The sequence below is a fragment of the Hippocampus comes genome, unplaced genomic scaffold (assembly GCF_001891065.2).
Source record: "Hippocampus comes isolate QL1 unplaced genomic scaffold, H_comes_QL1_v1.1 scaffold2, whole genome shotgun sequence".
Taxonomy (NCBI): domain Eukaryota; kingdom Metazoa; phylum Chordata; class Actinopteri; order Syngnathiformes; family Syngnathidae; genus Hippocampus; species Hippocampus comes.
The window spans coordinates 571,512-589,906 of NW_017805139.1; the positions used below are offsets into that span (position 1 = coordinate 571,512).

Consider the following 18,395-nt stretch of genomic DNA (forward strand, 5'->3'; position numbering starts at 1 on the left):
AAACTACATTTAGAGTAATGGTGAGTTGTCCAACATTCTCAGTATACTACTTATCCTCTTAAGAGTTGCAGACAGGTGGAGCCTATTCAAGCTGACTTCACGCAAAAGGCAGACTACACCCTGGACTGGTCGTCAATCACACATTCACACTGTTACCGAGTGGGAACTGAACCTACAATGCCCGCACCAAAGTCCGGCGAGTGTACCACTACATTGTCAGTGATCCAATGTGAGTTGTAGTTTTAATATTTAGTTTTTGTTTCAACGCTGGTGCATCAAAAACATTCCTTTAAAAAGGAAACCGGCCCGTGGCGGAAAAAAAAAACAGGTTGGGACTGTTAAGTGTTTCAGGCTGGAGTGTGACTTGTTTTTGCCAGTACATTTTTCGTCATTGGCTTGCTGCATAATGAAGGACCTCAAGATCAATTATTTTTCATCTTTCTTGACAATATTATAATCTCATAAACAGTATAAAATCCACTGCATGTGTTTGGGTGACTTTTATAAGGTATATGCATTGCTGAATATGATTTGAGCTGGACTGTGATGTGGGTATTACACATTTTCACTTATTGTATATCTTTCATATCGTGCTGACGTGAATTTGTTGCTTTTGTGATTTGTTTTAGACAAAATATGCGGCTGGGTTGGTTTACACTTTGCAGATTATAATAATAATACAAAGTCAAAAAAATCTGAACTCATCTACTCTTTCATGACCTCTGCAGTTTCACCACCTGTTCTCAGGTTAATGAACAAGTTAATAACCAACAAATCTGCTTTTAACTAAAGGTTGACTCAGATTAATTACAAAATGCAAATTAAAGGTGAATTTCAGACAGCAAGGTGCTTACAGGTTTGGGTGAGTCTTTGCCACGACATCCAAAATGTCATCTTATGAATGAAAATATGAAGCCGCCACTGTAGTGGTTCTCCTGATTTTTTAAAATTAGGAGCAGAGCGGAAACCTTTCCCCCACCTATTTTTTACAATCCATAGAACACTTCATTTCTTTAACAAGGATTGAACATCATCTTTTTTTTCCCCCATGGTAAATATGAAGTGTATTGACTATAAAAATGCCCACGACGTCCTAAGAACTCACTTATATATATATATATATATACATTAATTTAAATGAATTTTAACGGGATTAAATTTTTTCTCGCGAGATTAACGCGGCAGACGTCACATGTCTGCCACAAGCTAAATTTGAAAGTAAACAAGAAGCTCTAACGCCCATTGATGAAAAAAAAGAGATTAGTTCACCTCTCCTGTCCCATGTAAATCCGCTTCAATTCCAAGCACCAACTCTCGGTTCCAGATACAAATTCACGCTCCACGCCAACGCTCCTCTCCTCTGCTTCAGCAGCCATCCATCCGGCCGCTGCTCCACTGCAGACTGTCCGACAGCGCCGACATCTCCGCCGAACAAAACGGAGCTGTGAAAAATGCTGCCCATTACAGGCGCAAAAACCACAAGCGTCCCGGGGGCTGTCGAGCGCTGACATTCCCCTGCATCAAAATCAGTGGTCATACATGCGTGCTGCCGAGAAGGCGCAACCATCAAGAACAGTTTCTTCTTCCACGAATGTCGTGGCTAAAACGCTGAAAACAGACCACAACAGGTCCACACGGAGGGGAACAAACACCGTATGACAAAACACAAGACAAATATCAAAGACAAAAACAACAAAAAAAGCAGAGCAGACGGTGATTACGGTGCCATCTTGTGCCAACCAATAATGTTACAAACTATGAATACCCAATAAAAATCACAAAACTGAGATTTCTGTGATGCCCTCTATTACCGTTTTATAGGTCAGAATGTGCTTATGCTGAATTATTTGTCTTAACACCTTTTACCTCCGTTGCATTCATGCTGCATTGTTAAGGAACAATGAAATGCAATCATCGGTTTCAGCCAAACTAATTCTCTCACACACCGAAGTTGACTTCGATTTTTGTTTGGAAAATTATAAACATTATTAAATGAGGTTTGGGATTGTGATACAAATCAATGACAAAATATGTCTCAGAGTGGAGAGCAAAACAATCATTAAATCATGAGACATTTTAAAACAAATAGAACCACTTTTTCATTTCGCTAAAACAGCATCAATCTGACCAAGCAGCCGATACTGTACCAAATGTCATTTCTGAGGATTACAGGAAAAAAAATAAGATGTTGACAAATTTCAGGCACCGTTCCAACTCTTTTCCTTTAGTTATGGAGTACAAGCATTGCAGTCGACCTTAGTCTGAACTCAAAGTCATGACAAAATTTTTGACATTGAAAACAAACAGTAAATGGAAAAGATCAACGACGTGCTACTGTTCCACATCTCTTACCTTGTCTTTAGAACAGTGAAAGAATCTTGAACACATTCGGTCAAAGCATGTAGATATGGTGATATATAAGCTTTTTTTTTTTCTGATGGAAAATCCATATTGCTGTTCCTTGAAGGGAAGTACAGTATACTACATGAATGTCCTCCAGGAACATAATGTTTGATCACATTACAACTTTATTTTTAAACAATGGATGATGCATCACAGCACAAAGCAGTGTCTTGAATGTAACAATATTTGATTCCTCAGGGACAGGAATGTGTTTTTCTTTTTTCTTTTTTACTTCAAGCCTGCATGTATGCCGCAAAAACAAAAAGCAAATAAAGAGCCGCAGAGCTTAGTCTTTCCTTTCCAAGATTTCTTTCAAGGGCTTTGGATAATTTAAGATGGCCAAATTGAGTGAAACCCTGTTTTTAAAGTTGAGTATGCATATTCTTAAAAAAAAAAAAAAAATGCTTGGCGTAGGCTTATCCAAAATCCTTTGAGACCAGCCACTCTGAAAATGAGGATCGAGATCAAGACCAAAGCGGTAGAGGACTGGACATTCTATTGGGTCAACGATTGTCAGAATAAAAAGCTTTTCATTGATTGTCAAGCAAGTGCACATATTCTTGGCAAAGGGTATTTTGATTTGTGCTGCTGCGATAAATTAATGTCCGAGGAGTTGTGTACCATTAGTTGATTTGATACAAATAGGTAGGTCAATACTGTTGGCGCTAAAAATGTTTCTCCCGAGGAGGAGCCAAATTTCCTATTTGAGTGTCAAGCTGAAATAATTGCGCACACCCCGATTCCTGTCACTAACAAGGAGTTGGGACACCAGTGGGCGGATCCTCTTCTAAAGGTATTATAAATGGCTATATTTTGCCAGAAAATATTGCTATCCTGGAGACAAGCTATGGTTGCTGAAGCGTGAAATGATACCACTGGGAAGAGGAGGAACACACATGGCTGGTAGTCCCAGGCAAACACCTTAACATTCACAAGCAGGGTGCCAAAACCACCATCACTCTCAGAATATTGCAATCTTAAACGTTGAAGTTCCAATCACCAATCACCTTTTCAATCTTTGTTCATCCGGCTGGATGGCAGAAGAAGACCAGCGCTGGGGGGGTTCTTCATAATGAATGCAAAAAGCTTAAGAGTGAGTTGAAAGAATGTGAGCTCCTGTCACTGCACAAAAGTGATGCAAAAAGGCTCAAACATCGAGTGACAGGCAACCTTGTCGACTGAGTCATTTGCAGAGTGCAGATGGACATACAGTACATGACCTTGAAGCCTTGCAGTGGTCAAGGGACTGGCTGAAAATGTCATGGTCCATCAAGGCGCAAGTTACGCCCTTGAGCCTGCTGTGTTTCGCCTCGCTTCCAAGCAGCGACAGACCCACATGGACACCACCTCTGCATTTCCATCATTGTATTGCACGATGAAGGAATGATCCTAAAAACAGGAGAAAGCAAAAAGAATCATGAATACCTTCAGCATGGTGATATAGTGTACTATTTATTTACCGTGCATTCAAAAAGTACTCCGCCCCTTTTCCTTTTTTTTCTGATGCAACCATATAATCACAAAACAGATAAACAGAAAATGTTCACAAATTTATCAAGGAAAAAAAAAAGAACTGAACAATCAGCTTGCCTCTTCAACCATTGAATTGTTAATATGACATATAGGAAATAAGGGCCAAAAATTTTAAATTCAGACTTTGAATTAAAACTAGGCCACTAAGAAGCTCAGCATCAACTGATTTCCCCCCCTGGACTTCTCATAAAGGTGTATCGGTGATGACAAATTAAAAAGGTGAGCTGAGTGAGACCTGCTGTTGGTTTTAAGTTTGACTTATTCAACTGCAACATACTGGGGCAACTTATTTCTGCTTCGACATACCCAACTATGAGCAAAAGCTCGAAACCTGAAATGTATTTATTTTTAGCTCTGGCCGGAAGGCAGACGCCATACTGAACTGGTCGGCAATCAGTCGCAAGGCACATACAGTGACGAACTACCATTAACACACACATCCCATGTCACTGAGTGGGATCTGATTTAAAAAACAAACAAACAAACAAAAAAAAAAAAACTATTTCAAAGTTGAAGGACCCTCAACTGATTGTGCATGATTTTGGAGGGTCCACTGTGCCCAGAACCTCAGACTGGGTTGATGGTTAAAGTATATACAAGAATTGCTTTTGAGCAGCTTCATGAATGGCATGGTGTGGTTTCGCATTTCCCGACGTAAAAAGGGTGAAGAATGGATAGAAAATAAATACATACATAAATGATCATTTGGGGGCTCGACAGTTGCTGCTGTTCATTTGCAAATGACTTGGGCAAGGAAAGACAAAGCAGCTTTATGAATAGAGTGCATTTTAGGGATGCATGATAACCATCGGACAGATTACAATGAAACCAATATTGGGGGAAAATGACGTCACAAGAGCCACCTCCAACACACTAACAATGGTCTGGTTACTTTGACTTTACCAGCGGCAAGCAGGTAAAGATGGCTCGGCTGAGCGCAACTTCAGACGTAGCAGTGAGCCATTTGTTTCGACGGTTTGTGTTTCCTTTTACAAACATCACAAGACGTCATCGCATTTAAAAATGTTGGGATATTGGAAATAGTTGGGCAACTTAGTACAACCGCTATCAGTGTAACAACAACTAGAAGAAGTTGACCCTGTGGCAACAAAGAGCAATGGTTTGAACACTGTATCTGGCTTAAAATCTGAAATAAAATAATGAGGAAGGACCTATTACTTAAATATACTTTGTAATTACGCTTAAGTCTGTGAAATGGTGGAGAATTATTCACTACACAAAGCTGCTTGAATTATATAACAGCAGCTTGCAGTGAGTAAAATTACAATGCACAACAGTAAAAGCCAGCAAGTAACTATTTGACAGACACTTGAAACTCACTTACACTTCAGTGACTCCTTTATCTACATTCCTTCATTGAAACTCTGGTGGTGGCTAATATTTCCATTAATAGGCCTAACAATACTTCTTCCCGTTGACATCAGAATAATTTATCGATGCTTAGAAAAGGAAGAGCAATAAAAATAAACATGTTATTTTCGACCTGATGTAGTTTCACTCCCAAAGTGCAATATCTTTTATGATCGTTTTTACTATTAACAGCTTGGAAGCGCGCATAATAAACCCAAATAAATCAAAGTGGAAGATGACTCAATGCTCCTAAATAGTTAAGACTAACAGATAACACTTTATTATCAAAATGTCTTGTCAGGCCATTTGTGATTATTGGCTTTATTGATCTGCTTGTCAGGCTGTGAAACAGTTGAGCAACAAAACGCAATTGAAAAGTGTCTGTATCTTGGGTACATGTGCATCACTCCAGTGTTGATTTCCACAATTGGAGACTCGGTTTGTTTACCTGGTAACATGTCTTGTATCCTAGCCTTGTATCCTGTGGCGCGATGCATTTCATTAATGAAGTTGTAAGCATGTTAATCCCTGTCCTGTGTGTTTGTTAGCAGTAGTTGAATGTGTCTCATATTTCACACATTTATGCTTGAGTTATGTTTATCTTTTTATTTATCCATCCATCCATGATCTGATCCACTTATCCTCACGAGGGTCGCGGGCGTGTTGCAACCTTTCTCAGCTGTCTTCGGGCAGTAGGCAGGGTACACCCTGAACTGGTTGCCAGCCAATCACTGGGCACACATAGATAAACAACCATTCATACTCACAGTCACACCTGAGGACAATTTAGAGCAGGGGTAGGGAACTTTTGTTCCTCGAGAACCATATATTGCCTGTTTTAGATCTCTCTCTACTTCAATATACCTGATTCAAATGATCAGCTCATCAGCAAGCTCTGTAGAGGCCTGAAACAATCATGAACAATTGAATCCGGTGTGTTCGAGTAGGGAGGGATTTAAAACAGGCAGTATTGGGCTCTCGACGAACCGGAGTTCCCTTCCCCTGATTTAGAGTGTTCAATTAACTACCATTCATGTTTTTGGAATGTGAGTTAGGTTAGGTCTAGAATTCCATCATAAACTGGTTTGGAAGGCAATGGGACACACTTTCTAGTACTAATGAATGATAAACTGTGTTAAAAACTGATTGGAAGTGTACATTTATATGTATAGATGCCTGCGTACCCGGAAGTGTTGTCATACAAATATTTATGGTAATTATACTATAACTTTACAAGTGCGGGTTAATGAGAGAGACTACAGTGTCTTCTAACTAATGTTGAATATTGGGTTAAATCTGTGTCATATAAAGATAAAAAGAAAACCGCTGGCTTCCAACAACTATGGAGAAAATTTGACAGCGGATGAAACTTGAATGATGCTCCAATGGCGTGACTGACAATGCGTCAGTGCCATCTTGCAGCACGCCGGCATGTGTGAATGGGATATTTGTCAACAAAAACCCATGGGTCGAACATGAAAGCATTTTGGAGTCAAGGTGCTGACAGGAAAGTTCAGGGTAGACTGAAGAGATCCCACAACACACATGAGGAACCCAAATGAGGTGCAATGATATGCTGACCTTGTGAGTGAGCCGAATTTGTCACAGGGACATCATCTTACAAACTGAGAGCTGTTGCCGGGCACAAAAAGACCGGACCATTTAAAGAGCTGTAGACACATTTTAGGTGTGCCCAAAACAAAAGCAAAGCAAGGTTGTGAGAACTGTAGACTCCCGAGCAACCGCTGCTATAAGAACCATCCAGATGAAACTGAACTGGTGAGTTCTTCAATAAAGCGAAGCTTTATTCCTCCACATGAAGCTGTCCTTCGACACTAAACCCTTAGCAAGGGGAAGTGGAAGCTCATTGTCAGAATTTGGGTTTTGGAACCGCAGGGTAACACTGTGAGTCCAGCATATAGAAACAAAAAGCAAACTTGATGCTGGCTGGCTCGTCTGCTTCCGAACAACTGTTAAGGTGTCCAGGAGAAAGGCATCGAACCCATTCCCAATATGAAGAAAAATATCTGAAAATTTACAGATGGTTGACTTCCAAAAAAGATCCACATCAACCCAAAGATGTATAAAAATGTGTTCATACTTCAACTCCTAGTTATCTTGTTTATAGGTAGACAAATGAGTGAAAAAAAAAATCACCTTGAAAGTAAGAAACGCCGCAGAAACAGAAAAAAGAACAGGAATTGCACATTAAAATACAATATGTTAGTGCGAGGTTTTTAGTTTTTTTGTGGTAGAGAGGAAATATGGCATGACAAACAAACTGCATATTTTGCGTTTTTGTTTTTTTTTTTTAAATAAATATGATCATTAACTGAAAATAGACTGAAATAGATGAAAACATGTTTTATGGCAGACAGCTATGGGAAAATTAGAGTTTATTTGATTAAAAAAAATTGAGGAGTAAATTAGATATATTGAACTGAACTGTATTTTAAAACAACATTTATGTGTTAATGTGGAAACAGGCAGACATGGGAGGGATTCTTTTGTGAAAAATAGAGGGGCTCATCTGGTGTCTCTGGGGTTGAATGTGTTTCTGTGCACGCCTTTGAATAGAGAAGCAGAATGGGGCGGAGGGGGGGAGCTTCATTGACAAGGGTGCTAAAAGGCTGCGTGAAGGCTGCTGGCTAGGGAATGAGGCATGATGAGGGTGAGCGGGAGGGAGAGATGACATGTCAATCAAATCCCAATCAAATAATGTAATTGTGTTGAATGCTTGCGTTTGTTTTTCTGGCCTTCATCGACAAAAATAAGCACATGGACAAAATAAGGTAGACCAGTGAAGTCTGCTAAATGCGAAAATAAGGGAATTTTACAGGAAGTGTAATTTTTTTTTTGAGGGGGGGAAGCCTTGAAGTGCAAAAGACAGCAACAAATAGCAAAACACAACATCAAAGCTCAAGAAAATAAAAATCTGAACGCAACAGCAAATGAAAAAAACCCAACAAAACAACAAACACAAGAGCAAATTACATTCATTTACAGTTTTTGTTGCTTTTTAGTTATTTGTTTTTTCATTTTTTTTTCAATTTGCTGTTGCATTTAGTTTTTGTTCTGTTTCGTTGGTTTTTTTTTTGGTTTGTTTGTTTAGTTGTTTCTTGATATGTCTTGCACTTCCGGCCCACTGTAGAATGGTCTGTTTGGAAGCAAAAGCAAAAAACCTCATACAGGAATGGTGATCATCAAATCCTAGCAGTTAAGCTCCTGGAGACAGGCCAATGGAAAGTTCCCTCAAGTGAGCAATTCCATTAACTTAAGATGACAGAATAGAGTGTCCACAAGTATAAGGAGAGAAAACACACTCACCTTCCTCCCCTCTTCGAAGGTTCATCATATGTTCATTGCAAAAGCTTAAGACGTGGACAAATGGGTTGAATCAAGTTATCTTTCAAACCAGAAAAATGACGGGTAATTCAATTTGAAACAGCTGACTTTAGATTTCTTCAAACCTATGGCCGACAAAATGACATCCGGATGCGTTTTCAATGTCCAACATCAGTCCATAGGTTACAACAAGCTCCCTTTCATCAATGTTTGGGAACACAAAAGTAGGTCGTTTCTCATAGGACCCCCATGCCCCATGAAACCTGGTCCTCATAAAATCAAGATGCGATAACTACTACACAGTATTTTGATTTGTCCAGCATATGTACTGTACTATTATTTGACAAGTTTGCCTTCCACTAGAAAGGAGTAGCTAAAATAAATACTAAAGGCAAATGGTTGCACAAGCAAAACAGGCTGATGCCGTTTGGCACATTAACATACAGATAGAATAGGTAAAAGAGTTTTAATGGACTCAGGAGGCTGGCGGAATGGGGAGGCAGAGTAAGGAGTGTGGAGGAAAGAAGGAATGAGGCAGAGGAGAGAGAGAGACAATCAGCAGACTGGCATTACAAAAGGCAGGCATCCATGACCTTCCATCTCTGGGCCCATAGCAGCAAGAATGAAATAAAATGACTACAGGAGGACAAAACTACAGGTAAGGAGAAAAGTAGATGACAGAGAGGCACTTTGGTAGGACAAAAGTGAACAACACAAGAACTATGTATATTGCTAAACATGGAAGGCATGTTTCAAGATGCCATCCACCCATCCATTTACTTCCGCTTATCCCAGACTATTGACCACAGACTAAACTTTTTAATTCTGGTGTTAAAAAAAACCTCAATGTATAGACGATAAGTAGCATCCATCCATTCTCTGTAATGCTTTTCCTCACCAGGGTACACCCGGCACTGGTGGCCAGCCAGTTGCTGAGCACAAACAACCATTCACACTCACATTCACGGTTACAGACAATTCAGGGTCATCAATTCCTCCACCATGATTTTTATACGGAATGTGAGGGGAAACCAGAATTTACGCAGAAAACCCACGCAGGCACGGGGGAGGACATGCAAATTCCAAACAGGAAGGCCATGTGCCATCATAAGTAGCATTTCCAATCAAATTATCTATTAGACAAACAGATCTGCTATATATACAAACAACAACAACAATCTAAATGACAAGAATGCATTTTGGATGAAGAGATACAGGTATCATTTGTCCCAAGGATGAACCGGCCATGAAAATTCAATTCCAACTAACTTCTGCCTAAAAAATTACTACTAAAAGAAAAACTCTTCATCACGAGACATTCACTTCCAATGAGTGTCAGACCATGGTTTCCATTTAGCCCTCTATGGTGTCAGACTGAAAACTTGCTATCTGTTAGCAGCTCCACATTTACACCCTTCAATGCTCTGTCCCCACAACGTAAAACTTCACCCCATAGCTCTCTGAGGACCTAACTGTCACTTGTCCTTGGCCTTAAAACAGACAGTAAAATGTCTCTCCGCTTTAAAGGTGCTCCGTACAAATGACGGCCTTGTGGCGCAGAGGACACATGCACAGTTTGGAAGTTGTGTTGGACAGTGCACAATAGAGGTTACAGATTTCGGATGTAAAACACCTTTGGGAAGTAAGGGGAAAGATGAAAGCAGGCCTACTATAATGTGATGGCTTATTCCTTTGGTGTATATAAATAAATATAATCACATCTACCTACATTCGTACCAATTTAGGAAGAAAATGTCTGATAAATGTATTCATTTAGAAGACAATATTGTTAGACTGAATTCATTTATCGACCGCGACAGACGTGATGATGTGAACCCCTATCTGTGTTAATGATATTAATGCTGAGGCTGCTGCCCACGTTTTAGTGTTAGCATGAGTCAGTATTCATGTATTTTGTACACATTAGAGTTGCATATTACAATTTCTTTCTACATGTCTTTGTGAGGGCTGGTTACCAAGTCCGCCTCACAGTGCAGAGGTGCAGGATTCGAATCCCATACTGGCCTTTCCGTGTGGAGATTGCATGTTCTCCCCGGGCCTGCCTGGCTTTTCTCCGGGTGCTCCGGTTTCCTCCCACATTCCAAAAACATGCGTGGCAGGCTGATTGAACAATCTAAATTGTCCCTCGGTGTGACTGAGTGTGAATGGTTGTTTGTCTATGTGTGACCTGCAATTGGCTGGCAACTAGTTCAGGGTGTCCCCCGCCTACTGCCTAATGACAGCTGAGATAGGCTCCAGCACGCCCTTAACCCTTATGAGGATAAGCGACATGAATAATGAATGGATGGATGGATGGATGAGCCTAACATTCATGTTTTAATTCAGGTTTTAAGTGCAGGAATCTGCGCAGATGACTAGGAAAGATGGCACACATGCACAAGGAGAAGATGCAAAATCCAAACGTCCTGTTAAGATCAAAACCTTCACAGAGTAATTGATTGCACATAAGGACTGGTGAAGCTGATCAACAAGTAACTATTTTTTAAATAGTTGCTAGAATGGTCAGAAAAGTCCCTCAAAACAACGACATTATCTTTCTAAGTTGGCAACACTGAAGACAAAGTGCTGATCTTGCTTGCTTTCACGACCAATATGCGTGCACAATTTTTTTTTACTTCTTAAAGACTGCAAGGGCCGGTCAGAAGTTGTAGAAGGCCTGGATGTGGTTTGCGAACCCTACTTTGCCGAGCTGTGTTTTAGGTCTTTAAATTCACACATGAGGTCATGGCAGTGGGAACAGATGAGAACCAAACAACAATCCTTGGTAATCATTTGAGAACCACACTAAAATTGTGACCGACTCTTGAAAAATTATTTTGCATAATAATCCACAAATATACACAGGCAAAGATGCTGCTGATAGATTTGTTTGTGTCTGCTAAAAATGGTCAAAGTACACTTAATTAACTCTTGAACAGTACTTTGGGCGGAATCATCAACACAGTCCCAATTTAATAAATTACTGCTGAAGTGCACCTTAAACCCATCTCAAGGTTTTTTGCAGACCTCCGTGACATTTTTCATTCCAAGCAAGAAGTCATTCATGTTATTATAACACAGCAGTACGGATTTTAAAGGTCCTTGACTGCGAACCCTGCAACTTCAAAAAGTACAGTTGTAGACAAAAGTGAAAGCGATGATGAACTTTTAATTGACTTTAACCGGGGCGCAGGAATATGATAACACCTTATATACAGACTCTCAATGTGATTATTTTGAAGGTTGCAACCGTTTAATAGAGGGAATTGGTTTAACTTACCATCAAGTTATTGGGTGCAGGTCTCTCTTTGGGTTGTCTTCTCATGCTGAAAGAGCAGGCAGTCAAAATCTACTCAATACAAGATATGTACTGTACTGTTAATGTTCTAATCCTTAAAATAATCCACTCAAGCACCCATTTTCGATACTTTGCATCGCATGGAGGTGAGAGGTGGGGGTACTTACTGCTGGACAGATCACCAGTCAGTTGCAGGGTTTTATACGGTAACATTTAGTCATTTAGATTACAAAGTTAATTAATATTTTTAAAAACAAAACAATTAAAATTCCCACAGAGCAACATTGAGTGGACAATGAAAATGTGTACGAGACTGTAACGAAGTGGTGAATACATTCAGATGACAACAATGACATCTCTGTAGAAACATTTGACTTACCACTGAGTGATGAAGTGAACAAACATCTCGCTGAACTGTCCTGCAGGGAGAACTGGCGGATCCTTTGAAGATAATAAAAAAAAATAATAATAAATACAGACCTATGAAGTTTATGGGTGGTGTTTGTACGTATTTTTATTATTGGTGGTTATTATCTTATCCAACATGAAATTGAGGGGGATGGTAGTCAGAAAACAGTTGTCCTTAGAACCAGGGGGTTAAATTTACCCTAATTTATTAAGAACAAATTACATTTTGTTTTTGCTAAAGTAAATACAGTAGAATCCAAAATCGAGGCAGAATAGCTGTGTGTCCATATATCTGGAGGAACTGGAGAGAGCCTGGAAGGTAAAGGTGACAGTCGTGCCTGTGGTGGTCGGAGCACTCGGGGCAGTGACCACAAACTAGATGAGTGGTTGCAACAGATCCCGGGAACAACATCGGACATCTCAGTCCAGAAATGTGCAGTGCTGGCTGGGAACAGCATGGATACTGCGCAGAACCCTCAAGCTTCCTGGCCTATGGTAGGATGCGGCTGCGGCTCCATGCGTTGTCCTTTCCATGGAAACCGAAACTGCTTTTTGAGTGTCAAAGGTTGCCGACCCCTGAACTAGTGAACTCAATTTTCTGTGGGCTTTCAAAAATTAGTCAAAATGGTCAAAAATGGCTGGCACAGGGTCTCCCAATTTGAGAAAAACAGCTGGCACTGAATGAGCTAGGATGGTTGCTCCAGTGACCCAACATGGATAAGCAAAGAAGATGGATGGATGGATGGATGTTTTGTGCACAGTGCTTTCAAAGCTTTGTAAAATAGAGATTAGATTTGGTGATATGGAAACCAGCGACTGGGGCACACAAAATAACTAAATAAATAAATATGGGGTCAGAAAGCAGAGGTGTATTCAAATACTGATGTATCAAACCTATTTACATTTGAACCCCTGCTGAGCCACAAAGACCACCTCTCTGGGCAGCGTTCTCTATTTCATATGCTCTGATCGACAACCTCGCACAAACCACAATGCGTGAAACTGATTAAATGAACAAAGAAATGGGTACCATCTAATCTCACTACACTTTACAGCGCTACCGTCACAGGGATGGATGATATATCATGGATGTAAACTTACATCACGTGCGTATCAAAGCAAGGACAAGTGCACCCTTGAACACTGCACCCTATAAACCTCCTGGGAGTACACGCTTTTAAAATGAGTGTACCAAATATATAGACGATATGACATGGAAAATAAATAAAAAAAGTCGTTTAAATAGGACGAATCATCTAAGTCCACCTGTAGTATTTATTGGCACGTTTAACCTTTGCGGTATCAAACAAACACACACATTCATGCATGTATTCATGTTTCCAGCGAGAGGAAGACTGCTGCAGCTTTGATGTTGCAACATGCAAAAAGCACAAAAGACACGAAGGCTGATGAAAGTGGCTCATCTATGTGAATTAGTCCTCCGGTTCCACCATGACAAAAAGGGTACGAGTAAATATACATGTCATTGCCATGAAGCAATTATGAGGCAAAATTAGATCAGTAATTACAGGCTCGAAAATAAAGGGCGAGTTCTTTATCAGTTGAACTGCTTGCTTTTACCCAAACCGAAAAGAGGAGCATAAATGAGAGCAAACAGTGGGCAGATGGTCGGACCAACTACAGAGAAGCTCCACTTCAAGGAATCAACTGAAAACACTTTCAATCGGTCATAGAACATGAAGGAGAAAACAATTTCTTTGGCTGAGTTGTTTCATACAAAATGTAATAATTACATGAACAGTCAGCAGTTTTCAAGGACTCGAGCCAGTGATGGAGGGAACTTGCTACAAAAATAAGAACATACAGTAATATATTGCATTTATAAGTCATATCATGAGATATTCATTATATTGTTGTTTATTATAGTCACTGAGTCCAGTCACTCTTTATAGCGAGGCCACAAGACAAAATTAGACAAAGCCCATTAAACCACATTTACAATGTCGATTTTTAAGTCAACTAATCACCACGAGCCAGAATTTCTTACTTGCGAAAGGATTTGATCCTAGTTTTACTGTTTGGTGCTCCCTACCATCTTTGTTACTGATTTATTGCTTTACTGTTGTATATGTTAGTTGCTCCATGTACAGCACTTTGTGTGCAGCGATAGCTGTTTGAAAGTGCTCTATAAATACATTTGAGTTGAGTTGAGAAAATACGGTTTTATCCATCTCAGGGTGCGGCCACTTTGCCATTTCCGACGACATCCCAGTTACTTAGGGCTCAGGTAATGACCAATCATTTCATTATACCCCACAATGTATCGTTAAAGATTATGATAACAAATTAACTGAGCTATGTTTTCAAATTTTGCATTTTCATTTTAAAATGTTTCAAAGAATTCATAAAACAATTCATCACCGATTTAAAAAATATATAATTTTTGAATACTAAGTAAGCTATTACTCTTCACAGACTGGATGCAAAATATTATTTTAAAATACAAGTAACCGGTAATATGAAATATATACATTTATTTATTTATGTTAGCATTTATTTCAAGCAATGGCATTTTACAAAGTGAAAATCACAGACCTTATTTCATCTTGTAATTGACAAGGAAGTGTTTCACATACAAAAGGGATAAAGACTAATGGCGGAAAAGGAATGCGAAGAGGAAACTCGTATTCAGTTTCACCCCGCTTTTCTTCCCAATATTGTTCCAACAAGCTTCTATGGTGTTGCTTAAAGGAACTGGTTCCAAATTGTGGCTTGTGCATTGCTTAAACAAGAACAGAAACAATTTGGAGGCTATGACGTTCCGAAGATCTTACATTTTAGATGCAGCTTTCCAAGCACTGCTTCGAGCAGGGGTGTGCAACTGGCAGCCTATATCTTTTTTTTTCCCCCAAAAAATATTTTTGGGGGGGGACTAAACACATTTCCTCTATTACAGTGGGGCCAGGCATACAGTTCAACACCCATGGATTCAAATATTTGCGGATTTATATTCCTCAATCAGCATAGACATGTTGAGCCGGAGGACTTGATTCACAGAAATGTCATATATAGGGAATGGAGTTCACGATCAATTAAATGTAGACAGTATATCAGCATGTTTGTCACTATGTGCAGTGTGAATATATATCATGTTATTCTCAACTATAAATGTTGATTTTGCATCATTAAGTTAAATTCATTAGTCACATTACTGGTTTTCGGTTAAAATTAGGGTAAACTTGGATTCTACATCTTAAAAATTTCACATGAGGAAAGTGCTTCGAGTTCCTGTCTCAAAATATTTTTTATATCTGCTTTGGTGCTGCTGACTTTGTGAAATATACAACAGCAGTGTTGTGCATAAGATGTAATGAATGAAGGGTCTGCCATTCAAATGTGCAAGTATATATTGTGTTGTATTGCCTAAGGCAGTTGCTTTGGGTGGAAGGCTGAGTGAGCAGGGAGCTCAGCGGCCCGAAAGGTTTGCTTCATTAGGAAACAAAATATAAGCTTTCTGGTCCATTAGGACTGACTTTAGATGCAAAAGCACATAAGACGACGACTCACCTCATCGACGATGCATTGCAGTAACTGAAGAGGCTGAAAGAGGAGATGAAACACGTTAGCTGATAGGGATTTTCTTGGCAATCTGGAAAATCAGTGTTGTGATTCAGCTTCGTAGATAAATGAAATGCACGGCAGTCAGATAAAGTCGTCGTTAGCTCCCGCTTTTTTTTTCTTGAATATTATCGTTCCATACGAGCAGCGACTACAACACGAGCAGTTGAAATCATGAGCAAAAATGTTCATGCTCATCCAGTGAAATGTGAGAACGCGAGCTCATTCAAAGAGTTTGCAAAGAAACAACAAATAAAAATAAAACTTACCATTAAAGATCCTTGGTTTTTCTGGATCTGTAACACAAAGCGGAGAAGGGAGATATGGCAATGTGTAATTAGCATATCATAATCAAGACGATCCACTTGGACACATTATGATCACTAGGAGAAAATTATTGCTTTCCTGGTGGCAATTTGTGGGTATGCGTAACACCATTTACATAATGAAAACACACAATTGTTAATGGCCTTGCTTTCATTTGGGAGAATGGGCATAAAAAGATCCACTAATGTGAATCCTCAGAGTAGCACTTTATTCTTGCCCTGCAGGTTATCTCGAGGTACTGAGATGTACAATAATTGCTACAATCGGCATGACCAGATGTCAAAGTGAGCATGTTCAAAGTGCCATTCTATAACACAGTGCAACTTGAAGTCGATTCAGGATGCTGGTCTCAAATTTGTTTGGAGTCAATGAAAAAGAAAAATTAAAATCATGTATTAAGTAACATATTTAAGTACACAATGAAGTTAACCATTTTAAAAATGACAAATATATAAGAAGAGATACACTCAAATTTTACCCATACACAAACACTTTTGGAAGAAATGAGGGAGAACAACAATTTAGAAGGTAACTTGCATTCATGCAACTCACATTCTACTCTACAATCATTTCGTCCTCTTTTATTTCCACTTTGAAGATAAGCACGTAAAGTCGACAATTAGTAGCTACATCTGGAGAAAAGCAAAACCAATCATTCACTTTCATTTTCATCTTTGCACAAAGTGCGGTCAAGGACCACGAACAAAATTGGACATCTCAAACAGACGACATCATCAATGAATTAAAACTTACACCACCGAGATTGCACACGACAGCTTCAAAGTAATGCTTTTATTGATTTGGCCTGAGCGCAGGACAGCGAATAGACAGGTTTTACAGCAAATAGCTATGGATCAGTTCCACAAAAAAAGAAAGAAAGAAAAATCTGCAAGTGTTGAACGGTGGAATATGCGGGCTTCGCTGTATATAAAATGTTGTCAACAGGGGTAATGCCTTCCCTTACATGTTTCACTGTGCGATAACATGAAAAACCCTTTATAAAAATTCCATTTGCACCTTAGTAAAACTAAACTTTTCGAGAAACAAGTTCATATTTTGTCTAATTGACTGAGTGATGGCTGCTCCAAGATGGAGGCTCTCCTAATATCTGTCTAATCTAATAATGTTTCCTATCAAACTGTTCATTATGCAACTCTTTTGACAGTATATTTCTGCACTTATTGATTCACTCAATTAAATACAGCTTCCCACAGACTGTAAGTATCAAGAGACTCTTAAACTGCCTCCATATCCACTTTTGCCTGATTCAGACACATTAAAGGCAACAATGTAAAAGTAATTTGCCCTGAAATAATTACTTGGACCAAATTGCATACTGCTTCAGAGGTTGAAATTGTATTGTAGAACACAAACCAATTCAAGTATAACCAAACACTTATTTTTATATGGGGAAGTTTAACCACGTATCAAAAGTGATCTCCCCCATATCTTTTTTTTCCTGAACGCTGAGCTTGATTATCACTTAGGAATATAAACATTGTTAAGTCCATCTGCACGGAACAGGACATCTCTGCATCACGCATTTTTGTCGCACTTCAATGTTTCAGACAATTTTTGTGTTCGCTCCATTTGTACACTGCCTTCCCTTCTCCTCTCTATGGCCTTTCATAGCCTTAATATTGTACTACGAAGAATTAAGACCTTGGTAGGGATACCTCCAACAAGTGAAAACATTCACAAAAAATGTGTTGCGTTAAGATTCCTTGAAAAACAACACAATGAGAAACAAAAATACCATTTAGCAAACAAATGTCAGTCAGGACCAAATGTGCTGTCGGCTGTCCACACATCAGATCTTGTGTCGTCAAAGACTTTTTGGCTGGTGGAGCAAGGCCTCAATTAACTCCTTACAAAGAGCTTTGATCAAGTATCAACTCATGCTACCATTTACTGTCAGCACGCACACACGTATCATCATTTTGTATTTTTTTTAACGACTACCGCTACAGTACAGTCTAAAAAAAAAAAGTACAGTCTAGATTAGAATAGAACGCTTTCTGGGAAAATGGAGTGTGTGTGGGGGGTGTACGAACAGCTGTGCCAACGTCAGTAAAAGCGACAGCCTAGGCCCGAGGACTTTGGCTCTAGCTGCGCCTCACTTGCTAGATCC

General features: G+C 39.4%; 1 protein-coding gene across 3 annotated transcripts in view; it reads right to left on the minus strand.

The window, feature by feature from the left end:
* Positions 1 to 2,505: 2,505 nt before the first annotated feature.
* map2k5 (mitogen-activated protein kinase kinase 5) overlaps positions 2,506 to 18,395 on the minus strand; it is a 43,476-nt gene continuing 27,586 nt past the window's right edge. For all 3 annotated transcript variants that reach the window (XM_019867507.1, XM_019867506.1, XM_019867508.1), the window contains 5 exons: positions 16,207 to 16,233; positions 15,887 to 15,919; positions 12,330 to 12,391; positions 11,933 to 11,978; positions 2,506 to 3,792 (listed from right to left, as the gene is read on the minus strand). In XM_019867507.1, the coding sequence (XP_019723066.1) occupies positions 3,685 to 3,792; positions 11,933 to 11,978; positions 12,330 to 12,391; positions 15,887 to 15,919; positions 16,207 to 16,233 (276 nt within the window). In that variant the 3' untranslated portion in view covers positions 2,506 to 3,684. The remainder of the gene's footprint in view (positions 3,793 to 11,932; positions 11,979 to 12,329; positions 12,392 to 15,886; positions 15,920 to 16,206; positions 16,234 to 18,395) is intronic.